Raw genomic sequence first — 23016 nt, 5'->3', positions numbered from 1 at the left:
AGAGCAGAACAAATCTTGCTCTAAAAGTATTTCATATGAGAGCTCTAGCTACATGTCACTTTGGTATCCTAGAAGATACATGAAAACTGAAAAAGGTCTGATGCTTGTTCTTTGTGATTTAGAAGGCATTGGGGGGAGCTGAATGAAAAACAAGTTTTTGTTAAATTGACCATGAGCCTGTTCAGATGACCTGATTGAATGCCACCATGTGTGTTTGGTACATTTCTAGTGAAATGTGTTGCACTATTTAACTGGAAATGACATAACTGTGATGTATTGGGAGAAGCAAATAGTGGTAGGATTGAGAGTGGGGAATCTGTGTTGGCATGTAAACTGTAAAGCAGTTTAGATAATAAGGTGATCATTGTTCTAAAACGAGTAAAAGAAACAAACAAAAAACATGAAGTCATATTGCAGTTGCTGCACAAAAAGTTCAGCTGTGAGAGCAATGCCAGCCTGAATAGCAGGGGATTCAAGCAGAAGCATCACTCAGCCCTCTGACAGGGAGTGTTGTTGTTTTGGTGTGTACACAGAGCTGGTGCTGGCCTGGGCCAGGGGATAGACCCTGAGATGCCACCTGGCTCCGTGCAGTTCTTGTATCCATAGGACATTTCTGAGCTACCTCAGGTTCCCCAGCTGTTCCATAAGTGGCATGCAGTGAGATGTGTATCTACGTAGCAAAGGGTTGTTTTTCTCTACCTTTTTAATACAAAATTTACCCCTATAGTCACTGTAGAATGATGCAAATGTAATTTGCTACAAATTAGATCTTTCCAATAAACTCTGCATTTTCCCTTCTATCCTCCAAAATGGGGTAGGTAATGGTTTTCCTTTTCCAGGTATGTATTTTTATGAATTTCATACCTGTAGCATAGAATAGCTTTGATATTACATGCAGAAAACTTTCAGGTATTTTTATATTTAGGGTTCTGACAGCTAACTTATTTTAGTGCTTGTAGCATAAGTTTTTGTCCCTGCAGAGTACATTGTAATTATTTGGTAAAAAATTTGGTGGGGAAGTTTACTTTTATTTGCTGCAAAAAAAATCTTTGACTCAATCATGCCTCTGCTGTCAGCCAGGAGAGTGCAAAATTAGTGTGAAGATAGTCTGAAACTTACTTTCTGCCAAGGGAAAGTAATTATGCAGAGATGGCTCAGTAATTGTACTCAAAACTATCAAAACAAAAATTCCATTCTCCATCCTATCAGGCAGTATTGCACTTCTGCCTTCTTCAGATAACAGCCCTCTCTAGCTCTGGGATGCTCCTATCTCATGTTGGAAGCCTTCAAATTTCTCACTTAAGGATTTGTCTTTTACCTCACTCATCTAATCAGAGACAGCAGCCTGACCACGTGGGACTTGCTGCCTGCTGTTTTCTAAAAGGGTCCATGTGTTCACATACTGTCTAGCTTCTTTTTGCTCTTCAGTATGGCTGCTGTGTCACAAGCTCTGACTGAACCCTGGTGCTTTTTAGGAATAATGACTCAGTCAGGAGTCCTGAGTTTAAAGTTATGTAAGGAGGAAGTTTGCCTCAATTGGAATGGTTTGGATAAACTTCTGTGTGTGTATGAATAAATGTGTTAATGTGGAGTCAGAGTACCTTATTGTTTTTTCTGTTTATCTTGCTGGACATACATGCTGAATTGGATTGGTTTAAGGCCATTTAAACATTGCCATAAGCAAAGGGAAACAGTTGATGATTTTGCTTTCATGCCACAGAAATTAGTGTTAAATTTCCTTAATTTAATAAATGTTAAATAAAACCCTTACATTTCTCTGATTTTGACAAATTGCCTTGTCATGGCAGGACATGGTCTATCTGGTGAGAACAAAATAGAATTAATACCAGAAGTCTGACCTCAGAAAATACTAGTTCCCCATGGAACTTGAGTATTTGCCCTTCAGTTACCTGCAAATGCCCCTGAAGCCAACTTCCAAACTGCTGGTTGCATAATTCCTTAAAAAATTACTAGCTTGGAAACCATAGGTGTTTGATAGTATTGCTTCCATTACTGCCAAAGTAATGAGAAAGTTTAACGCCGTCTCTGTCACAAACACGCTCATGAAGTCTAATAATAGTCAAGAGCATAACTATGAGTAATTGTTGCAAGTCTTTGTTTTCCATGGCTATTCAAACAAAGTATTAAAAAATGTAAGTTGGACTACAGTGTCTAGTAGGCTAAAGGATACTGCTGTCTCTAGAGATCTTGTGAGTGCTGACATGCTGTCACAACAGATCAGTCTTATCGAGGATGTTTTGAAAGGCTGTAAGTGGAAGTGGACTTTGTTTTTGAGGTTCCACACTGCCAGCTTGCTTTTTCTTTTTTTGATGCTTCCTCTAGAATTCTCTTTCCCCGACTTGTTCTGGTATGTGTGCCTAAGTACAATTGGTCTAGGGTTTCTTTGCCACAAGGTGACTTTAAATTCTGTGCCCTAAAAATCAAGTATCTAATTATGAAGTAATTTAAAGACTGTAAATTAAAAATAGGACAGTAAAGCTTTAAAAATAAATTATCAGGGAACAATGCAATTAACCAAACTTTGTGACAACTTGGGCAAAAATGCGCTCATTAGCTGGGATTTCTAATTTCCTTGTCTAAAAGCTACAGTAATTTCCTGACTGTGTTTTGAGAAGGGAAGGAAGTCTTGGCAGCAATAGGATTCTATTACAAGAAGAAACTTGTTGGATACAGGCAACATCATTGCCAGATCATATTTTGGTTTTACTATAAGTTTTTTGTTAAGTAGATTTTAGGCTCAAAGATAGGGAGTTCATATAATGTTTTTGACTGGCATTAAAGCAAGCATCTTCAAAGACATGACTTGGAAATCTGGCTTCTCAAACTTTTGTAGTTGAAGAGCTCCCAGATAGTTTTAAATGCATTTGAAACATTGAGAGAGTAGGAGTATTCAGTTGGCTTTTCAGGAAAATGGGGCATTACTCCATTTAGCTTTCATACTGAGAGCTACTATTTCCTTCTTTTAGTACTGAAATGACAGCATAATTGGGACATCTCTGAAATTTGCACGTTGTCTGGGATGTGAGCAGAGGTTTCAATGTCCATTTGGCAGCAAAAATGATAGCTAGTATTTAACAATTGTCTCATCACAGACTGACTTAATCCAAGAAGTTGATCTTTCATGCACGTTCATAGCAGTTTCTTGCTTGAAAGAGTTAAGTAATGCCTAATAAGCTCTATCCCTTTTCATTATAGTCTACTACATGCCCTGATGATCAAATATATGCCTTTACTGAGGATCATTAGAGAATGTTATTGCTGTATTACTATTATTATTATTACTATTATTTATTTTGCTTAAATATTCCATCAAGAACAAGAACCTTTTTAAAAACTCAGATTCACTAGTATTTTTACATTTCCTCCTAAGATATGTGGTTATATAATCACTATACTGAATTCTTCACATGAAGAAAAGACCAAAAAACTGGAACTTGTTAAAAAAGTAGTTTTGAATATTTCTATAGAATTAACTTTCAAAATTAACTTGTTTTCCAAATAACAATTGACTCTGGTTTTAACTCATGTGCAAATATTTTCCCATGTATTTTTTATTTTGTTGTCACCACAGGACATAGATTGTTGCATTTTTTCTGGTTAATAAAATGTCACAATGATAATAGCATATTAGCTATGTTTGCATTATGGAACATGTAGGAGCTGAAAGTTCATTATTATTTGTTATTACTGTTTTACTGTAGGATGTCAGCTGTAATGAAATCACAGCTTTGCCCCAGCAGATAGGCCAGCTGAAATCTTTAAAAGAACTGAATGTCAGAAGAAATTACCTCGAAGTTTTACCCCAAGGTAAAAGCAAATGAACAAAAAAAAAATCTTTACAGTAGCTCTTCTTATTATAATTTTGACAGTATTTTTAATCATACAAATAGAAATAATTAAAAAGTAGCTATTACCCTGTGTTCAAATTTATTGCATTTGGGTCTGCAGAACATAACATTCAATGGTATCTACTGAAGAACAGTGTGTGAGGTTTCTTCAATGTATCTTTATGATTCCAGGCAACTTTTAAGTTAAACAAGTGTCTGAATGTAGTATGGGAACTGTCAGCTGAGTTTCAGGGGAAAAAATTTTGAAGTATTTGGTTTAGAATTTCTTGTCACTTGTATAACAACACTCTTTTATTTCCCAGTATAAAATGGAGTAAATGTTGATCTTAATTCCTCCCTGAGTTTGTATTTTTCCTGAATGCAAAAGAAGTGTTATTCAAAAATACTTTATTATTTTATGCCAAAAATAAAAACAGATATAACACTTTCTCTCCTTTTTATTACTTTTAGAACTAGTACAGCTTCCCTTGGTAAAGTTTGACTTTTCCTGCAATAAAGTACTTGTGATTCCAATTTGTTTTAGAAAGATGGTGCAGTTACAAGTATTACTGCTTGAGAATAATCCTTTGCAATCTCCACCAGCACAAGTAAGTAATAATTTAAGTTGTGCCTTAATATTGGATGGCTGCTAACACATTTTAGAGTGTAAAATGTCACCTTCTGCAATTGCAAGCTTCTGAATTTCAGCTGTTGATAGTTGTTGATATTTAAATAAGACATAGGATATATCTAAATAAGATACAAAAAATATCCTCTGTTCCCAGTATGAATTTGCACAGCACTTAAAACAACACACATCTAGAAGATGTCCATTCTGATAGCTGTTAATTTTTGTGATTTCTATCTGCATATGAAATTTAACATTGGAATATGCATGTAATTTTGGAAAAGACTTGTGATAAACTTCCTGGGTTATTTTTCTTTCTGGTAAAATGAATACAGTTCTAGAAGGTTCTACAGTGATTTGCTAATTTTAACTTAAAAAATATGCCTAAATAGTCTAAAACACAATCCATGTGAAATTTATTTCACTTTAAAGTGTAAGTTCATAAATTTTGATGCACAAAGAAATAAAACTCCTCTTTGGAACTGTAGGCCACTCTGAGTAATAAAAGTAAATTAATGCATTCTGTGTTTGCTGCTTAAGGACAATTTTGTTGTTAACTTACTGGACAGTAAATTCAAACTGCATTTCTGAAAGCCACAAGTGTTCTGGCTCAACAGTTGTTGAAATACTTAAGAATTTTTATTCCAATTATTATTGGAGAAATGCTTTTCATAATTGATAGTGATTATGCCTTTAAACTAAAAAATACAAAGCAAGAGGTGTGCACTTAAGAAAATCCTAAAATGAAGGTGAATTGCATCGTAAGTATGCTTGGACACTATTACAAACAATGTGACCAAGAATATAAAGAGCACACTAGCTAATTAAATGTCATGATATGCTAATTCTGAAAATAATTAATTAATCTATTTATAGTAAGTAATGGGCCATACCATAAATTTTCATGTCCTTTTTTTGAGTTAGAAGCTCATCTGGATTTTTTTAAAGAAGAATACATTATTTTCTTGTTTTCTGTTTTAGTCTCTGAGGGTATTTATACTGGTACACACAAATAATTGAGTATATAATTGAAGTACTTAGTAATTTAAAAAAATCTATTTTCTTTTAAGTGAAATTTGTGTAATATTAGTTGAATTTCAGGGAGGTTTATACTAAGTGACACTTGGAATAAATTGCTTTTTAAATTCTAGTTATAAACCTAATTTTTTCCTTGTTCCACAGATTTGTACAAAGGGTAAGGTGCATATATTCAAATATCTGACTGTGCAAGCATGTCAGATTAAAACAGCAGACTCGCTGTATCTTAATGCCATTGAACCACAGCATTTGCCACAACCTGTGGAAGAGAGGTATGTATGAACAATAAAATAGTATTTATCTTTGTGTTCCACAGTTTTGTTTCTTTAGATGCTATTCAGTGTACCTTTTTGCACAGAGAATTCATTTACTTTTATTCTAATGCAATCCCCGTAAGAGTTCAGAAAATTAAAAATCAATTCTGATTAAAGTTAGCAGCACATTAGTTAAGAGTTTCAAAGTGAACCTTAGTTTAAATCTAACCTCTTTCTAGTGGACTCCTGGAATACATTGGAAATAATCAGATGGTAGTTACACCAGGTGTTGGCTTGATCTATCTACACATTAAATAAATTTTATTTTCATGTGTTGTTTTGTGATTTTTGTGATATATATTATGATTTATATGTGTTTGTATGTTTGCACTTTTGTGACATTTTAATCTTTTTTAATTCATCCAAAGTCATCTGTCAAACAAAGTGAGCTGCATGAATGCTTTTTAAATGAAGTGTGCTTATTTGTTAGCAGAATGAGGCAAAATCTTCTGTTTCATATCAGACTTGTAGGAAATAGCATCTTGTGCCATGGTTTAAGGACAGGAACCAGACACAAAGCAGCTCCTTTCTATGGGTATCTCCATAGCTGGTTGGAAATCAGCTTTTAGCCGAGTCTTTCTCTGCTAACAAAGACAGAGTAATATAACCAATCAGAGAAAGTATGATACCTTTGAAGAGAAATACTCAATGAAAACAAAGTGTTGATATGAATAATAGTAGAGATGTTACTGCTAAAATCCTGAGAGAAAAAAACCCAAGAACTGTTACAGAATCTCCCTCTCAGTCATCTCAATAAGATTTGAATGAAATTGGTTTTGTCCACATACCTTTGGAGATCCCTGTGTGAATTTCTATCAGATAAGTGAGAAGAATCCAGGATGAGGACTAGGTATTCCATTTGGGAAACACTTACTGGTTTTCTGTTTTGTTCTTTTAGTATACAAGAAAACTGACAGGATTGTCATGTCCTGTTTGATATTTGTTCATACTGGAGAATGTAGGTTAGGGTAAGGGGATGGTACAGAGTAGATGTCCAAAGGCAGTTTCTGCAAAACAATCTTCAGTGTTTACTGGCAAGAGGTAATTTAAGATTAGAATTATTGAATCAGATGTCTCGTTCATGTGAAGACTGATAAAGCATTTTTCTTGGGGTGTCAATCTGAATTTAGTATCACAGCCTTCAGGATAGCAAATAAAGAGATATAAGATATATTTTTTAAAAACACTTTAGGTGATGAGAGTACTGCATCTAATAGTGCACTTCAAAATGAGTAGAGGCCATATTGGGTAATGAAACCAGAACAGTGAGCCTTTGCTGTTGTTACAGTAATTTTCTCAGAAACCTAAATTCCAAAGTCTATTTTAAGGCACCAAAAGGAGGTTTCTGTGTTAATAATTATTTCAAGCCTGAGGGAGATATGAGTTCTGTTTTAATGGATCAGTGATTGCAGTTGTATCAGTTGAATCCACTTTGAGTTTTACCATTTTGGTTTCTTCTCCCATGGCTAAATTGCTTCAGTCCTGTGCTGCTTAGTTAGTAACTAAGCAGTTTTGCATAGTGTATGGACAAAAACAAGCTTAGCAGCAGATTATTTCTGTTGCTTCATTAATCCTTAGGCTAATTAGCCATTCAGTCTGATCTATTTTACCATCACCAGATCAAATGTTTGGTGTTTTACTGTACTAGGCTATTTCACCTTCTTCCATTAAGGATAGTTTGAAATTTGCTCAGAGTTAAGTGAAATTAGAACAGAATTTGAAGGTAAATGCTATGATAGCTTTTTACTGAGTTTTAATTTTTTTTTCCACATCTAGCATTGATGACATCTATCCAAGTAAAAAGGACTCAGATTCAGGTGTTGGTAGTGATAATGGTGATAAACGTTTGTCAGCAACAGAGGTAAGTTACCTGCCTTTTGTGTCAAACTCCTCTCCCAGCACTTGTATTTTGATTGTATTTTAAGTTTGGTAAGAATGTGAAAAGATTTTTAGACCTCTGCAACCATATCCTTGACATGAATTTTACAGTAAGAAATGGTTAAAACAAAGATAAAAGGAGACTCTGGGGTTTTAAATTTTTTTTAAATTTTTTTTGTCTGTGCCCTGTCTGGAGTGGGCATGAGATACTTGCTTCCAAATGGTTACAGACTTACCAATAGTGCAAATCCTCTACAGTTTTCTGACAGTTTACATAATCTAGAGAATGTGAAACAAACCAGAGTTCATGTCTACTGTTTTCAACAAAGTAAACACGGTAACAGGTTACAAGCTGATGACTTCTCACATATTTTTCTCTTTGCCTGATTACTCGTTCCTGTTGGGAATTTATGGTGCCCAGTTTCAGTATATTGTGTGATGTGGTTATGAAACATTGTTGTAGTGTAGAAACTTAAGAAACTTTGCAGATTTTAATGTGTTTAAATATTCTGTCAGTTAGGCAAAGCTGAAAATAAACCTTCAGATCTTTTCCTGAACTTTGCTGTCTGTCTGAGCAAAGAGAAAGGGTAGCTTTGTGGGACTAATGTTGTCCTAAGCTGTTAGAACTGATTCACAGCGTTTTTTTTCTGAGGCATTCTTTAGCTGAATAGGGCACCAAACCTGTGTGGAGTTGAACTGAATAGATAATGATAAATAAGTAAATAATTAGTAGTATAAATCAGTGATGATTGTCTTTCTGAAATATACAGTAATGGGATTTTTGGTCTGACTTAATGGGAAAGGCCTCACATTAAAAGGGTGACCTTCTTGCTACTTAAAATATTTTACACTGATTCTTTAGTGGTTTTGTCCTCCTTTGAGGAAAAGGGATTTTGTTTCTTTTGGAACAAATGTATGAAGAATCAAGCTTAGATACTGAATTTATAGTTACTCAAAAGCAAATTGAACATGAATCCACTTACTCACTGATTGGTCTTTTAAATACAATAGTACTTTAAAAAACCCCATGTGAATTTCCAAGTATTTTGGAAAGTTTCATGGTAGGTGGAAATGAAGTAGAATTGTTATGAATTCTAGTCAAATCTCTAATGGTTTGCCTCTAGCTGTAAGAGTATTCACTCTGTTCAGAGGCATTTACAAACCATTTTGCCAGTCTTACTCTTCCTGAAGCTCAGTTGGCTTGTTAATGAAACTTTTATCCCAGAATTTCCTCTTTAGCTATAAATATCACCTTTAGAAAATAGATAATGCTACCTGTAATCAAAAGATAGCAATTAAAATACTGCAAAAAATATTTTTAAGTCTACCAACAATGAACCAATACATTTTTAATAGCACTAAACTTTTAAATATAAGAACAGTTTACACATTCTATCACCACCTGACTGCTGCTCTGCTTTTAAGGAGAAATAGATGCTGAAATCATTAATCCCAAATGGATTTGTTTAGTAAATTTACCATGCACTTTACTTCTGATGTGACCTTTAATACCACATGGGAATTGTGCAAAAAATACTAGCATGATGCAAATACAGGCTCACATGTGTTGTTAATTACAGTCAGAAAGTTGCATACCAAACTTCGGATAAACATTAAATGATCAGTCATAATCATTAAAACATGATTCTGGAGGGTTTTTTATGAATATAAACTACTGTTCAGTGCGGAGGGTAGTGGTTATTGAGTTTCTATTCTTTTACAGAAAATACATTGTCATTTTTCATGTGTAACTTAATAACATAAATGAATCACTTGTTTGAACACTAATGTAGTTTTTAGGAAGCTTGCTAATTGACTGTGGATGAATACACAGAAGGGGGAATACTTGATGAAATGAACTGTTTTATAAATCTCTCTTGGACTTCGTAGGGTCCCTACAGCATCAGTTTCCCAGCTGTAGCCATTCTGGGCACTTCAAGTGGAAGGTATCTTGTAGTGTTGCTGTAAAATTGATCATTGCAACTTGAAGGCAAATTCTGCCTTAAGGCAGGCTACCATTTACCTCACCTTTTAGGAAAAATACAGCATTTTGATTATTTTTCTCCCTTCATTTGACCTTATTTTTCCTTTTGTTAAAATTCATTAGAATGAAATTAGAATGGCATCTGTGCTTTATTATGTGTATGAATAATGCATTACTACCAGCAGGAATATATGTAAAGACTCTTTCAAAATGCATAATCTCAATTCTGTCTTAGAATAATGTTAGATATTTTTGATTCTGATTTGTCTATTGTCTTCTCTTGCTGTCTCAATAAAAAATAAAACTGTGGAAGAAGGAACTTGGATACAGTATTTCACCTGTGAAGGAGTGGTACTCTTGTATTATCCAAGGCTGCTTTAGATAGTTTTTCTTTCATTGTTTAGTGGCAGTTTCATAGTATAGTGGTGGAAAATAAGTTGCAGAATTCTGTAGGTCCTGAAAGGAATTGGTTTCCAAATTGAATGGTCAGTTCCTTTTTTTATGCCAACACTCCAAAATATTTTCCTCAAAGTGTGTGTTACGCTGGTAAGAAAAAATATTGTACTTGTTTTGGATCCAGAACTTCTAATAAAGTGTATAGGAACATTTCAGTGTACTATTTTCAAAATTAACACACCATCAACATTGATCAAGAATAATGAAATTTAGTACTTAAATGTCATATGAGATACAGCCTGAAAGAGAAGGAACTTTGCTGTAACCTTGGTTGTCTGAATGAATTTATATTGTACCTATCTTATTTCTGTTTTTTTAAAGTTGTTGGATTGTCATTGCTTCAGATCTAAAAGAGTTTTGTGCTTAGAATACTTGGAGTGTCATTTATTTTCTGTTGTAGTTTCGTTTTAAAATATCACTAATTTTAAAATTTAAAATTTATTTTTAAAAAAGCTTTATGAAATCCCCGAACATCCTTTTTTCCTCCTTAAGCTGAAGAGTACAGCCAGTGAATTCATAGAGTTAATAGCATGTAGTTTATTCATCAGAAAGAACATTCATCGTTGTCCATGTTTACGTGTTTTGGGTCCAATGTATTCTTGGAAAATAGGAATAACCACGTGTATCTTTGATTGAGGTTTTAAGAGCAAGGTGGATTTGCTCTATCCTTTATCACAAACTTTAGCTTCAGGAGTAAGAAAAAATACTTCCTACATAGATTATGAACATCTAAAAGTAGCAGAAATGGCAAACTTCTACTAGAAGCTAGTGAGAATTAAATAACTGATTATATGTAACACATTTCATTACAGATCTTTTTGTTACAGCGATCTGAACTGATAAAATGGGGAATATAATTTCCTTAAAAATGTATTTTTAAGGATATGGAGCAGAGTGCTGTTTGTATTATGTAGGTTATAATTACAGAATACATGTGTGGAAAATGTATGCACAGAGTAGCAAGTTACAGAAACACAGGGCATTTAAAGAATGAGAAATACTCATGGACTTTCTGGAAAATATATTTGCAAAGTTCTGAGACTCTTGTGGTGGTAAGTTCTCTGTCTCTGAGGAGCAAGAATAAAATCTTGGCCTCTTCTGCAAACTGTGGTTTTGCTCTAGCTCACCTCAGGAGAGGATGTGAGCAGGTTCCACTTGAGCTGGTCACTGCTGGCCCTGCAGAGAAACAGAGCCATAGTGACTTAGAGCAGAATTGTGTCTGTGCTTCCTTGTGCAGCTGCTATCTGTAAAAAAAATCATAGACAGGATAGGTTTGTTAGATACAAGTCAGTGTTTTAGTGTACCAGCCAATAGAGCTGAAAAAATGGGTGAGCTTTTAAGTCAGAAAAAGCTAGTGTACTTGAGAGTCTGTGCTTTTTTTTTCCCAGCTGTGTCAGTTAACATAATTAAAGACGGTGCCTTCCTTGATGTTGATCTTGCTTGCTGTAGGCGTTCAGTTCAGAAGCTGCATGGTAAAGCAGGAAAGAAGAGTCATGGAAGGAAAGGAAAAAAAGGGCTGTGATATGAGGCTCAGTGTTTCTGCAGATTTTGGTGGCTGCAAGGAGGCCCTTGTAGTTTTCAGCTGCCCAGGGAAGCACAGAGAGCAGCACAGTGCAGTGGTGTCAGTGCAAGGAGAGGACTAGTGCCATGAGTAAGACAGGAAAAGAGGACATATGAATTATTCTACTTGGCAAACCTCATGTGAGGATATATTCAGCATGACTATAACTTCTTACGACAGGATGTGGTCATGTTAGATGCTCTAGTATCCTGTTCCATCCTAATTTGCAGCCCTTTGGTGAGCAATCTTGTTAACATGTACATTTTTATCATTCTTGGTTTGAGCTTGGACTAGTGTTTCTCTTGCTTTTTCCTAGCCATCTGATGAAGATACTATCAGCTTTAATGTTCCAATGTCGGACATTGTGGAAGAAGATCATATTATAAAGGATGATTCAGGTCACCATGCTAACTCAAGAAAAGGTTGGAATGTAAAAAACATGGAAGTTAAATACAGGGAAATTCTGTTGTTGATTCCATGCCTGCCTGCTTACCCAGAAGGCTTTGAGCATGCATATGCAGTTGTGTAAAAATAAAAAAAGTATGTTACTTAGAAAATCTTTACTATACTGAGTCTGTCTAGTAATTTTCAACAACAGTTCCAAAAAACTTGCTGCACCTTGTCTCAAGAATTAATAAGATCTGATTCTGACTGGGGGGAAAAAAGTTAAAGTTGGTTTGAGCTGTACTATCCTTCAGCTAATATCAGTGGTCAGTAATTTAGCAAAGTGCAATAATGGAGTCTATTTCTATAGCTGGACTTAGTGTATATATAAAGCTTTTTTAGTCAGTCAGCATCACCTCTGGAAACAAGTAAATTTATTTGTATTTTGTGAGAGATCTAATTTTATCCAATTTTTTAAAAGTAACTTACGTTTTTCTAAATTACACTACATACTGATAGATAAACATTTGTTCTCCCAGTTCTGCACATACTAATGATAAATGGCAGGATGAAGTCAGCAAGCTGCATAGGGAAACCACATGAATAGGAGATGGCATACCCTCATTCTTACCCACTTTAATGAAGTTCCATGGAGAACTCATCAGAATTTGGTAAAATATGGAGAGTGTTAACAGGATTTTATCCTACAGTGTTTATTAGCAAACTGGAGAGGGTAAATCATAGCTTCATATCCTTGGAAATAGTATGCATAGGGAAAAGATTGGGACAGGCTCTAACTAATTTTGCTGGGTGTTTGGTTTGTTACAGCATGGTAACTCTGAAATTGCATTCAGTTGCAAGTAATTGCAAGTCACTGCCTAAGACATCTGAATTTCTTAAAACATTGCACAGCTGTCCAGCTGTGTTGTTGTATTACTACTGGCAAGACAGACTTGGTGTAGTTCAAAACTGGCTCCTTCATGCCTGCTTTGGTGCTTCTGATATACAACTGTATATGCCCAGGAAATGGATTTATTACAACTTAGAAATTGGCATCACTGGTTACAGTGATGCCAATTTCAGGATCAATGACAGGATCTTAACCTGTTTGAAATGTTTAATGTGAATTTAAACTTCATTTTTAAATCATTCTTCTAATTTTTTTTTTTCATTGCTGTTCCTAGTGGAATTCCATCAAGGATCTGCTCACACGTTTGTCAATGATAAGTCACGAGAAACAGGAAACCAGTTTGATGAACAGGATACTCTTACTACTGAATTTATGAGCTACATTAAGGCAAGTTTATCACAATGTTAAGTGGGGAAAATATTTCTGCTACTTTGGTAAGTGCAGAGTAAACAGGAACGATAAACAGCAGGTATTTTAATGAATAAGAGATGCAGATGATAGTAATTGTTCTAAAAATACAGAAAGCAAAAATAGGCAGGTAAGTTTAAAATTATTACAATTGATCTAGGACAATTTACCCAGAACTCTTTTTAGGATATGTGAGAGTTATCCTTTAACTATGTTTAAGGCTTTAAGGAAAATGGCAGGGTTTTTCTGTGTGATTTGCTTTATATTTTGAATTGAGTGATTTATTGTGTTGGTTTCATTGCTGAAATGAGAGATGACTTTGTTCTAGGCTAAAGTTTTGAAATAATGTTATGGTATTAAAATACATTTTCTCAATTTTTTAAGCATTATAGTAGCATTTGAGAGATCCTTAAAGACAAATTATATCAAATCACCTTCTAGAATCAGTGCTGCATTTTTGTTGTCTTATGGTACGTACCCTTGTTACAGGAAAACATCATGGTCTTTATTCCTGTAAGGTGAAGAAAGATGAAAAAGAATGGCTTTATTCATTCTACTAGGGATTGTCACTGGGAAATGAGCCATCATTGGAGAGTGTTAGAGAAGCTGGTACAGTCTTCAGTGTCACATACAGCAGAATTGGGCAGAATTTATTGGTACAGGATGATGCAACTGATGTGCCAAACACATGACACAAAGGAGGATGAGCCTCTGTTTTCTGCTGTTTTTTCTCTAGAAGTACAAATACATATTCATTCAGAGAACTTCTGTCTTTACTGGCAGCTGAACTACTTCCGTGCTCCTGCCTGAGATGAAGGAGTTGCTAAATACCAAGTGGAAGCATAAAAAAGATTCAGGTTTTCAAATAAGTAGCGCTTCAGGTTTATAGGTGTGGGAGATCTAATTTGGCTACATTGAACCCAAAATAACTGGCTGACTGATATGAATTCCTGGATGCAACTTTTGTTCCAATTTGTTCTCTTTAAAAAAGAAATTATTCATGGCTGTCAAAACTGTAAAATATGAATCCTGTTAATAATTATGCATGAAGTATGTAATTGCCACTGTTTGCATGTTTGGAATTTCCTTGCTTTGAAAACAAATCTGGCTGCAGTAGGAGAGCGAGGAGAAGGAGAGTTGGGATCGTGCTTAACTGAAGCATTGTTTGTATGTGCCAGAAAGTCACAAATGGAATCTGGGACATAGAACAAAGAATTGTTATGCTGCTTGACTTTCTTTTCACAGTTAAGAGAGAGTAAGGGCTGTTGACCTCAATAAAATCTTCTGAATAGAAGATCTTGTAATCAGTATCTTAGAAGGGGGTAGAGTAAGGAATAGAGCAGAAGTGTTGGATTGCTTCAACCAGTCAGCCTAAAATGTTACATAAATTAGGTCAGTACTGAGTCGGAAAGCAAATTTATCTGCCTACATAATTGCAAAGTTCAGGTCTCATTATCACTTTTGTCTGCTTACAGAGCAGAGCAGCAGAGTGTGATGAATTACTGAGAATAGAAGAGGACACGCAATGGCAAGCAGACGAAATGTGAGTATTTTTTATGTATCTATTAATAATTAGCTATGTCTTTTAATTAGTTTGACCAGGACTGGTATGACTTTGCTGATTAATAATTCTGCAGATTTGGAGGCAAGGCAATAACAACCTTGCATTTTGTGTGTGCTCAGTATTTTACATTTTATTGCTAAATAGAGTGGATGTTATATTACAGCTAATTAATTTGTATTCCCCAATAACTTTTTATCTATGTAGAATGCAGTCTTTTTTAATTATGTACTTATATTGTTTATTAAAGGCATTGCTGAAAAAAGATAATCAAAACTTGCAAGATTTAAATTTAATGTACATTTAAAAAATCAATTTAATTAGAAAACATATCTTATTCTTTTTCTTACTTGTCATAATTTTAACCTTGAAGCAATCATTAGTTTATAGATATTAATTCCAGAGTAGTACAAATGAGCATCAGTTGCTAAGTACATAAGGAAAGGAAATTCAACATGACTGTACTGTGAAGTTGTCACTCATCAGAACAGTGTAGTCCTACATAGTATTAAAAAAAGACCCAAACCTGAAGGGAGGAAAGAATGAATATTTTCTGAAAGAGCCTTATTGGCAGAACTAATGGGAGGTTATATTTCTAATTCCCAAAAAGAACTATAAATGTTGAAAAGCAAAAGAAAGCAAGCTGGCCCTTATAAAAACTCATTGTATTTACTATTTGTGCTGAAACAATACATGGGATGAGTGCCTTTAAGAGCATTCATAAATATATGCTAAATGGTAAATAAATGCTCAACTTTAAGAAGTCATTCTGTTTAATTCAGTGCTAAAAGTTTTAGCTTCATCGCATTTATTTATGTATGTATTAGGCTGGGAGGCTTTGTTAAGGACAAAGTGTTGAAAAGTTTTTTTCAGAAGGAGCTCTTTCCTTAAGTTCAGTACATCCCAGTGTGCAGAGAGGCTTTTCTCCCTGTAGTATTTGCATGCCAGCTGGAAGGTAGACATCTCACACTGAAATTCAGACTACCCTTGATAATTGCTGTTGTACCTTTTTTTGAATGTTTTTGTTTTCTGTTATAGAATAAATTTATCAGAAGAACAAACTATTGATATAGCAATGATAGAACAACTAAGAGAAGCTGTAGATTTATTACAGGATTCCAACAGGTATGCTTACAGTAGCTGATATATAGTAGTATAATAATATAATGTAATATATTTTATTTCTTTTATGAATTACATTAGAATTCTCTTTTAACTGACAACTGAAAGCTCTCTGGAGTTAGCAAGTGCTTTGTTAGCATACCAGTGTGTGCAAGGTAGTTAAGAAGGAAACTCTAATTCTCTCTCGAGTATCTAGACAAGATTCCCAGTAAATTAAGAAGAGACCAAAGAAACCAGAGGCGAGGACACCCCTTAACCATTCATCTCATGCACACTACTGTGATTATCTGAAGTTTTGTCTAGGATTGTCACATTTCTTGTAGGGACTATAAATTTTCCTCTTACTCATGCTTGGTATATATTGTTGGAATGAGAAGAGCTTCTGGCCCATCTTCATGCCAATTCAATGACGCACCTAAAGGAGGTGCCTGAATTAGTGGTGGAGTTTCTTTAGTTTTCTGAAATCCAAAGGAGGAAGAGGCAAAGAAAGTTATTTATGTTTCCCCTGACTACAAAAGACAAGCTTTCATAATTTAGATGCCCATTTTAAGTGGCCAAAGTCACGTAGAATGGCTCTGGAACTGTGGCTAAACAAAAGAATAAGCGTTTAGAAGAAAGCAAATGATTGCCCTACTGGAGAAGTATGACAGTAGTGGTGCCTGTAGTTCTGTCTGTCTGGATGCTTACTATTGCTTTTCTTAGTGTAATCACCTTCAGAAATTAAGTTCATTTCAAAACTCATTTTAATTCTTACTTCTATGAAGTAGCTGGTTTGCAGCTTCATTTATCTGAAGATTGGAAAACCTCCTTGTCGCTTCAGCCTTAAGTATGCTTGGTTCTCTTTCCTCCCTTGATAGCTACTTGCTTTTGTGACTACACTGTTCTTTACTTTAAATGCCTGTTTTGAACTGCTTTTTCACCTAGTAGACTTTTGTACTTTTAGGACAGAAGTTGATTCCTGATAGTATTTCTAAAGAGACAATTAACTGCTTTATTTTGCATCATGTAAAGAATACTTGAGTGTTTGAATCATACACTAAATACTTGAATCAAAAATATTTTTGCTTAATAAAATATAAAATTAGGAAATAAACAATTAGGAAATTTCTTTAGCTTCCTAGTACCATTTTTTCTGCATCTCATATGAGGCTTATTACTTTCTCAGAAGAGTCTTGTAGTTAAAAAAGGAAAGCGTTTGTTTTGGAAAAAACACCAGCAAAAATATTTCAGTTGATAGCCTGATAAATTTAGTCATTTTGGGTTTTTTTTGTTTTCAGACATTGCCTTAATATTTCCTACATATTTAGTACTTCTGTTAAATTAAGAAGGTCAATAAAATACAGAAAAACTGGTTTTTGTTTACACACAGATATACTTTCATTAGTAATACTATAGTAAATTTCAAAAATTACTTTTAGAGGTGACAAATCATGTCATGTATGTCTGTATTTCTCTACTGTTGTTTTTACAGCATGTTGGGGGGTTTGTGGCTGCACTTTCTTTTTCTAACCTTAAAATATGAGCATTTATATTTAATTTTCTGAATGCCTTATAAGCTTTTGAATGTACACCCCTGTGTATTAGCATCCAGTCCTAAGCAGCAAGATACCTTTGAGTACCCAATACTTGTCAAATGATGCCATAGACTTTCAGTCCTCTGAGCCATGGGTTCCTCATAATTTTTTTAAAATAATTATTTTATTTTATGGCATTTCGTATTTTTCTCATACTCAAGAAGTTTCATGTCCAGAAAGGAATGTAAATGCTATTGTTGCTCCATATTTTTAAGATGCACAAAACTTGTATTTGCTTTTAACTTAAATCTAGAGCGTGTCAGCAACTGTAACTTTTTCCAGTTTCCTTTGTGCATCCATATAACTCTGGTGGCTTAGTCAAGGTAACCTGGTTGAAATAACTAACTCTATGCAGGACCATCCTTATCTCACACTGAAGGCCCTTTAGGAGAAAACACTGTAGGGGCTGGAGCAGTTGGTGATTCTGGTGTGCTTAATGTGCACTGACTGGAATTCTTTCAAGCTGTTTTTGCTAGTGGATGTGATTATTAAACTTGTCCAGTTGCTGTTCTGCAGGACACTGTTTCCAGTGTTCTGCAGAATTTAAAATCTGCATACTCTATTACACATAGACAGCATTTTGTTTCTGGGAAGAGACTTCGAATTCAACCTTTTTCAGTATTTTTGATGTTTGCATTGTATTTCTATATTTGCCTTCCTATATTTCCTGCTTTCTCTCATTTTCTGTTTCACTGCGTTGTTTTCAGCCACTGTAAATTAAGTGGAAATATCTGGGCAGGGCTGTGGCTTTCATTTGAATTCTGAATGCTAGAGATTAGATACAGAAATCTGCAGGTTTCTAGATAACAGCATGGGTTTTGGTAATAAACAGGTCCTTTTGTTTTGATACAAACCATTGCTCAGGGTGGTACTTTGCAAGTGAAATCATGAATGATGCTTCAGACTGAACTGAAGCATCAGGAGGCATTTCCAAAAGCTCTTAAGAGATGACACTGAACAGGTTAAAATGATAACTATAAAAGTATTTCATGTATATATTTCTTTGTAATTAAATATTAAACATAATGGTTGCCAAAGTTATAGTCCAGTACAATGATTTTATTTCAAACCTTGCAGATTAAGCATGGGTATTTCAGAGATCAGTGCTGTGAATCTGTATCCTATAGAACCAGCAACAGTTTTAGAATTTCATGAGTCTACAGTAAAGTGTGTTTATATACCTTCTTTAGAAAAAAAAATAATTGTTAGATGCATCATGTTCAAGTTGCTACACAATGAATTACATATTTGCCTTTGTCTTTATACATAGTGGTCAAATGCACATGGACATGTCTTCTCTTGGTCAGGTATGTTAAATGAGGGTGTAATTACAAAATATTCTGGGGGGCGAAAGACAGAAAATGAGTCCACAATTTCAATTTCAATTGGTCATCTGCCAAGTAGGGAAGGTATAAAGTAAGTAGGCTGAAGGGCAAAGCTAATTTATGGAATTGTTGTGGGGTTTGTTTATTTTTGTCTGTGTGTATGTGTCTCTATATGTGAAGGTTTTCTGTGTTTATCTGTTACTTTTTCATTTTAGTTTCCCCACCCTGTCTCCCTGTATGTCAGTTCAGCTATTCATCTTCAGCTACCATTAGATCCCCCCCTCCTACCAAATCTCCTCCTTTTGGTGTAGGAAAACAGTAGTATATTCATTAAGAATAACCCCAAAATAATTTGTAAAATAAAAATTAGTGGTTTTCCAGACTACTGTCACTATAGTTGCAGAGAGTATAGTTATAGTAAGGGGTTTGAGTTTTACAGTGTGATATATGTTGCTTATTATTTGTTCTGTATCCTGTCTGGTGAAATGATGTTTTTTATCAAGTAGCTGGTTTAGATTTACATTATCCACCTGTTAGTGCTGGAACTGCTCTTACATAGTATGTACTTGCTTTTCTGTCTGCTTTTCATCACACTATTTGTATTAAATACTTCAAGGTAATGCTATGCCAAAAGGAAAAAAAAAATCTATTTCCAGTAGTACAGACAGAAGAGTTACTTGTCTTACAGAGAGAAAATGCTGAAGAGGAACTGGAATTCCAGAGGAGGAGGGACTTGATTATGGAGAAAGCAAAGCCTGAAGCAAGACCTTGTGAACAGGGTGAAAAATGGTCATTGAGCCAGGTATGGAAGTGTCCAGATGCAATAAATGTGGAAGCATTTGGAATGGATCATTGCATTCTCTCAATTGTATGTGGGGATAATGGGTTTAGGCCCAGTGTGGGGATTGAGCTTTTTTTTGCCTTAGCATGAATCTCAAGGTTTGACTGTAAATGGAAAGTTGATTAAGACCTATCCCTTTGGAAAAAACTTATATAACAAATATATCCAACAAAAGCATAGTAGTTGCAGGGGTTGCATTCCCCTGGAAAAAATGTCGTCACAAAGTTTGATCTTCAAGAAAATGGAGTACCTGACTCCTTTTCTCCCCTTACCCCAAATACTCTTTTGTAGTTATATAAGTTTCTAAGTTCATGTTGACAGCAGGTTTTTTTATTGTATTTAATATTGCAAACAGACTGTATATAGGTTGAGATGATAGTTTTTAAAGTTTAAAAATTTTTGAAGATTTGTACATTGTAATGATCCAGAAATGTAGAGCTACAAAAAAACCTTGAATAAGGAGATTGTGAGAACAAAATTGCAGAGGATGCTGTCTGTATTGGCAGTACCTTAATATTGTCTGTTCTATCCAGAAATAGGTGGTTTTTTTTTTTAATTTATCTTGATGCTTTTCAAATATTTGTATGTATAATCATAATATCAAATACTACTGTGATAAAGCTCTGTGATTGTTGGGACCTAATGTTCCAAGTGCTCTCTTGTGTTTCTATGTTTTGTCAATTAAAAAAAAAATTGATACTAGGGAAGTTGTTTTGGATTGAATTATAATTTACGTAGGCCAGTTGTCTTTCTGCTGAGTTATGATCACTGCTGAATTAATGATTTTGTTTCATATTTATCAATGGGGTGTACATGTTTCCTATGTAACTATAACAGAAGTGGTAACAAAAGGTATGTTATGCTGTAATTATAAATGTAATTGTTTACAGAATATCTCCCTTCAAATCTGCATTTGAAATAATCTGTTTTTGCTAATGAAACCTTCGTGATAGTTTAATTAAAATTGACATTTTAACCAACAAACATTAAAATCTTAAAAAAGTACTTTTAATCCCTTAGTATTGAAGCAAAAAATTAATGACAAATCTGTGTGAATCGTTTCCACATGCTTTTTAATAAAGTTCTTCAGCTAGCAATAGATGCATTTATGATTCATGCAAATTACTAATTTCATTGAAAAAAATAATTAAGTATTAATATGTATCTGACTGTAATTACTAAAATTTCCCATTGCAGTGTATCACTAATACAGGTTCTGAAATGTTTTTGTCTTGTCTTTTTTTTTTTTACTTTCCAAATATGCAGAATGATCTAATTGTTTGGAACACAAGCGGGCAAACCTCTCACAATGAGGTAAGATGTCATTTGTTTGTCTCTTATATGTTTTATATTAATGTTTCATAGACTAAATGAAACATAACTGAATTCCACAGAACATATGGCTGAGATTTGCATCAGAAATGAATATGTGGTTTGCTTGGCATGTGGTTTAATCTTGTCATCTCAAAGATTTTCTAGGGTATAAAAATATGCTTTCTAATAATTTTGTTTCACAGTTATGCAGTTTAGTAGAAAACATTTAATTTTTTTACATTTTCTCCATTCAGACACAATTTTTATTTTCTTTTTTTAATTCTCCCTTGTTCAACAAGATTTTCTATTGATTTCAGTGCAGTTTCTTTTTTGCACAGTTGTGTCATGTCCTTGATTAGTTATCAGAGAGGAATCTAATTTTATTGATCCTGTAGCTTTCTAGTGTAAATCTCATTGGAAGATCAAAAAGGCAAAAACCACATGGAGCTCCTTATGGAGATTATTTACCTTCTTTCTGTTTTTTTGGTGCAGAAATAGGCCCTCTCTCTCTGTATTGCACTGGGCATAAGCATATTGCAAATTTGTGAGCACCCAGCCACTATCCACCAGTCTTGGTGATGGGAATTCTGTAGTTCCCAGCTCCCAGTGAAATCACTTTTTAAGTGGGATTATCATTATAGGGTTTGGTCACAGGACTCTTTCTGTGTTGCCATTGGTGGTATGATGCTGCTCCATTCTTCCTGCTGCAGCTCTTAGCTGAGTTCAGGGTCAGGGGAGATCCTACTCTGAGGCATAAGCTTAATTTCCTCTTTTCTGTTTTTAATGCAGAAATTCAGTGTTACCATGCAGAGTAGTAATTAATTCTGTGAAAGAAACAAATGTGTCTAAGGAAAAAACATGCCTTTACTTTGGTTTTTTAAATGTACTCTGCCACAAAATGTATGTTTGATGGAACCAAGTGATGACATGGGAGAAAACTGATAAATAATTGAACTTATTTATAACTAGGGGGAATATCTTGCTGTCTTTTGTCAGAATCTAGTCTTTTCTACCAGAGAAATAGGGTGCAATAAAAAAGGGAGATTATCATAGGTTTGGGACTATACTGTGATCAGATTATGGGAATAGTTATAGCACGCAGTAGTGTTAATTTTTGCATTTTGCATGGTCAAATATGCTAAGATATTTTCTGGGTGTTATTCTAACTTTGTGTGTTCTGGAATTACACAGAATAAGGATAAAAGTCCAGCAATGTCTCCTACTACAAACACCACAATCCCTTTTGGCCTGAAGCCACGATCAGGTAATGTGGGAAACTGGTTTGTGTGTACTGGTTTGGGATTTTTTACATCTCTGTTATAATTAGGTACCTCTTTTTCTCCCCCTTAAGAAGTAAGCAATGTAACATTTTCCATACAGTTAGGAGAAGCTTAGAATATTTTGGAGTTCTCTAGTTTTGAATAAAGATTGAATTTGTAAGAAGTATTTATTTGGCACGTTATATATGGAGCAATTTTCATCCATTACTAGTAAACTGGGTGTTCTATAAAATTGTATGTATATTAAAAATGTGTTTGGATATAACTACACATATTTTATATACATATATGTATTTATCATCTGTGCTGACATACTAATTGAAATAAGATTTTTTGGTTGATTGGCATGTGATGATACAATTTAGATTTTGTTCAATAATATGTGTGAATAATTAGGCTATTTTGGAAAACATTTGTGTTGCTCTGAAAATTTTTCACTTCATTGAGTCTGTCAGTAGTTAGGCTTGAGTAAAGATCAAGCATTATAGAAAGATTACATCTTTACTTCAGCCAGCAACTGAGTTCAATGAATTTGCAATGCACTGTATCTAAATAACCACCAGTCTTTTAACAAGCAGCAGTTTCTTTGA

At 34.4% G+C, this 23016-nt stretch overlaps 1 protein-coding gene across 4 annotated transcripts in view; it reads left to right on the top strand.

Moving 5' to 3' along the window:
• LRCH1 (leucine rich repeats and calponin homology domain containing 1) overlaps positions 1 to 23016 on the top strand; it is a 116115-nt gene that overhangs the window by 58644 nt on the left and 34455 nt on the right. For 2 of the 4 annotated variants that reach the window (XM_063149310.1, XM_063149312.1), the window contains exons 4-15: positions 3723 to 3828; positions 4320 to 4456; positions 5659 to 5786; positions 7605 to 7689; positions 12024 to 12129; positions 13276 to 13388; positions 14885 to 14952; positions 16009 to 16095; positions 18937 to 18973; positions 19680 to 19793; positions 21099 to 21146; positions 22338 to 22410. In XM_063149310.1, the coding sequence (XP_063005380.1) occupies positions 3723 to 3828; positions 4320 to 4456; positions 5659 to 5786; positions 7605 to 7689; positions 12024 to 12129; positions 13276 to 13388; positions 14885 to 14952; positions 16009 to 16095; positions 18937 to 18973; positions 19680 to 19793; positions 21099 to 21146; positions 22338 to 22410 (1102 nt within the window). Of the gene's footprint in view, positions 1 to 3722; positions 3829 to 4319; positions 4457 to 5658; positions 5787 to 7604; positions 7690 to 12023; positions 12130 to 13275; positions 13389 to 14884; positions 14953 to 16008; positions 16096 to 18743; positions 18834 to 18936; positions 18974 to 19679; positions 19794 to 21098; positions 21147 to 22337; positions 22411 to 23016 lie in introns of all 4 variants that reach the window. The other 2 variants (XM_063149313.1, XM_063149311.1) reach the window with 2 other exon arrangements.

Source organism: Melospiza melodia, chromosome 2 (genome assembly GCF_035770615.1).
Source record: "Melospiza melodia melodia isolate bMelMel2 chromosome 2, bMelMel2.pri, whole genome shotgun sequence".
Lineage (NCBI taxonomy): Eukaryota > Metazoa > Chordata > Aves > Passeriformes > Passerellidae > Melospiza > Melospiza melodia.
Note: the sequence above shows the minus strand (reverse complement) of the source record. Positions and strands in the feature narration are given on the sequence as shown.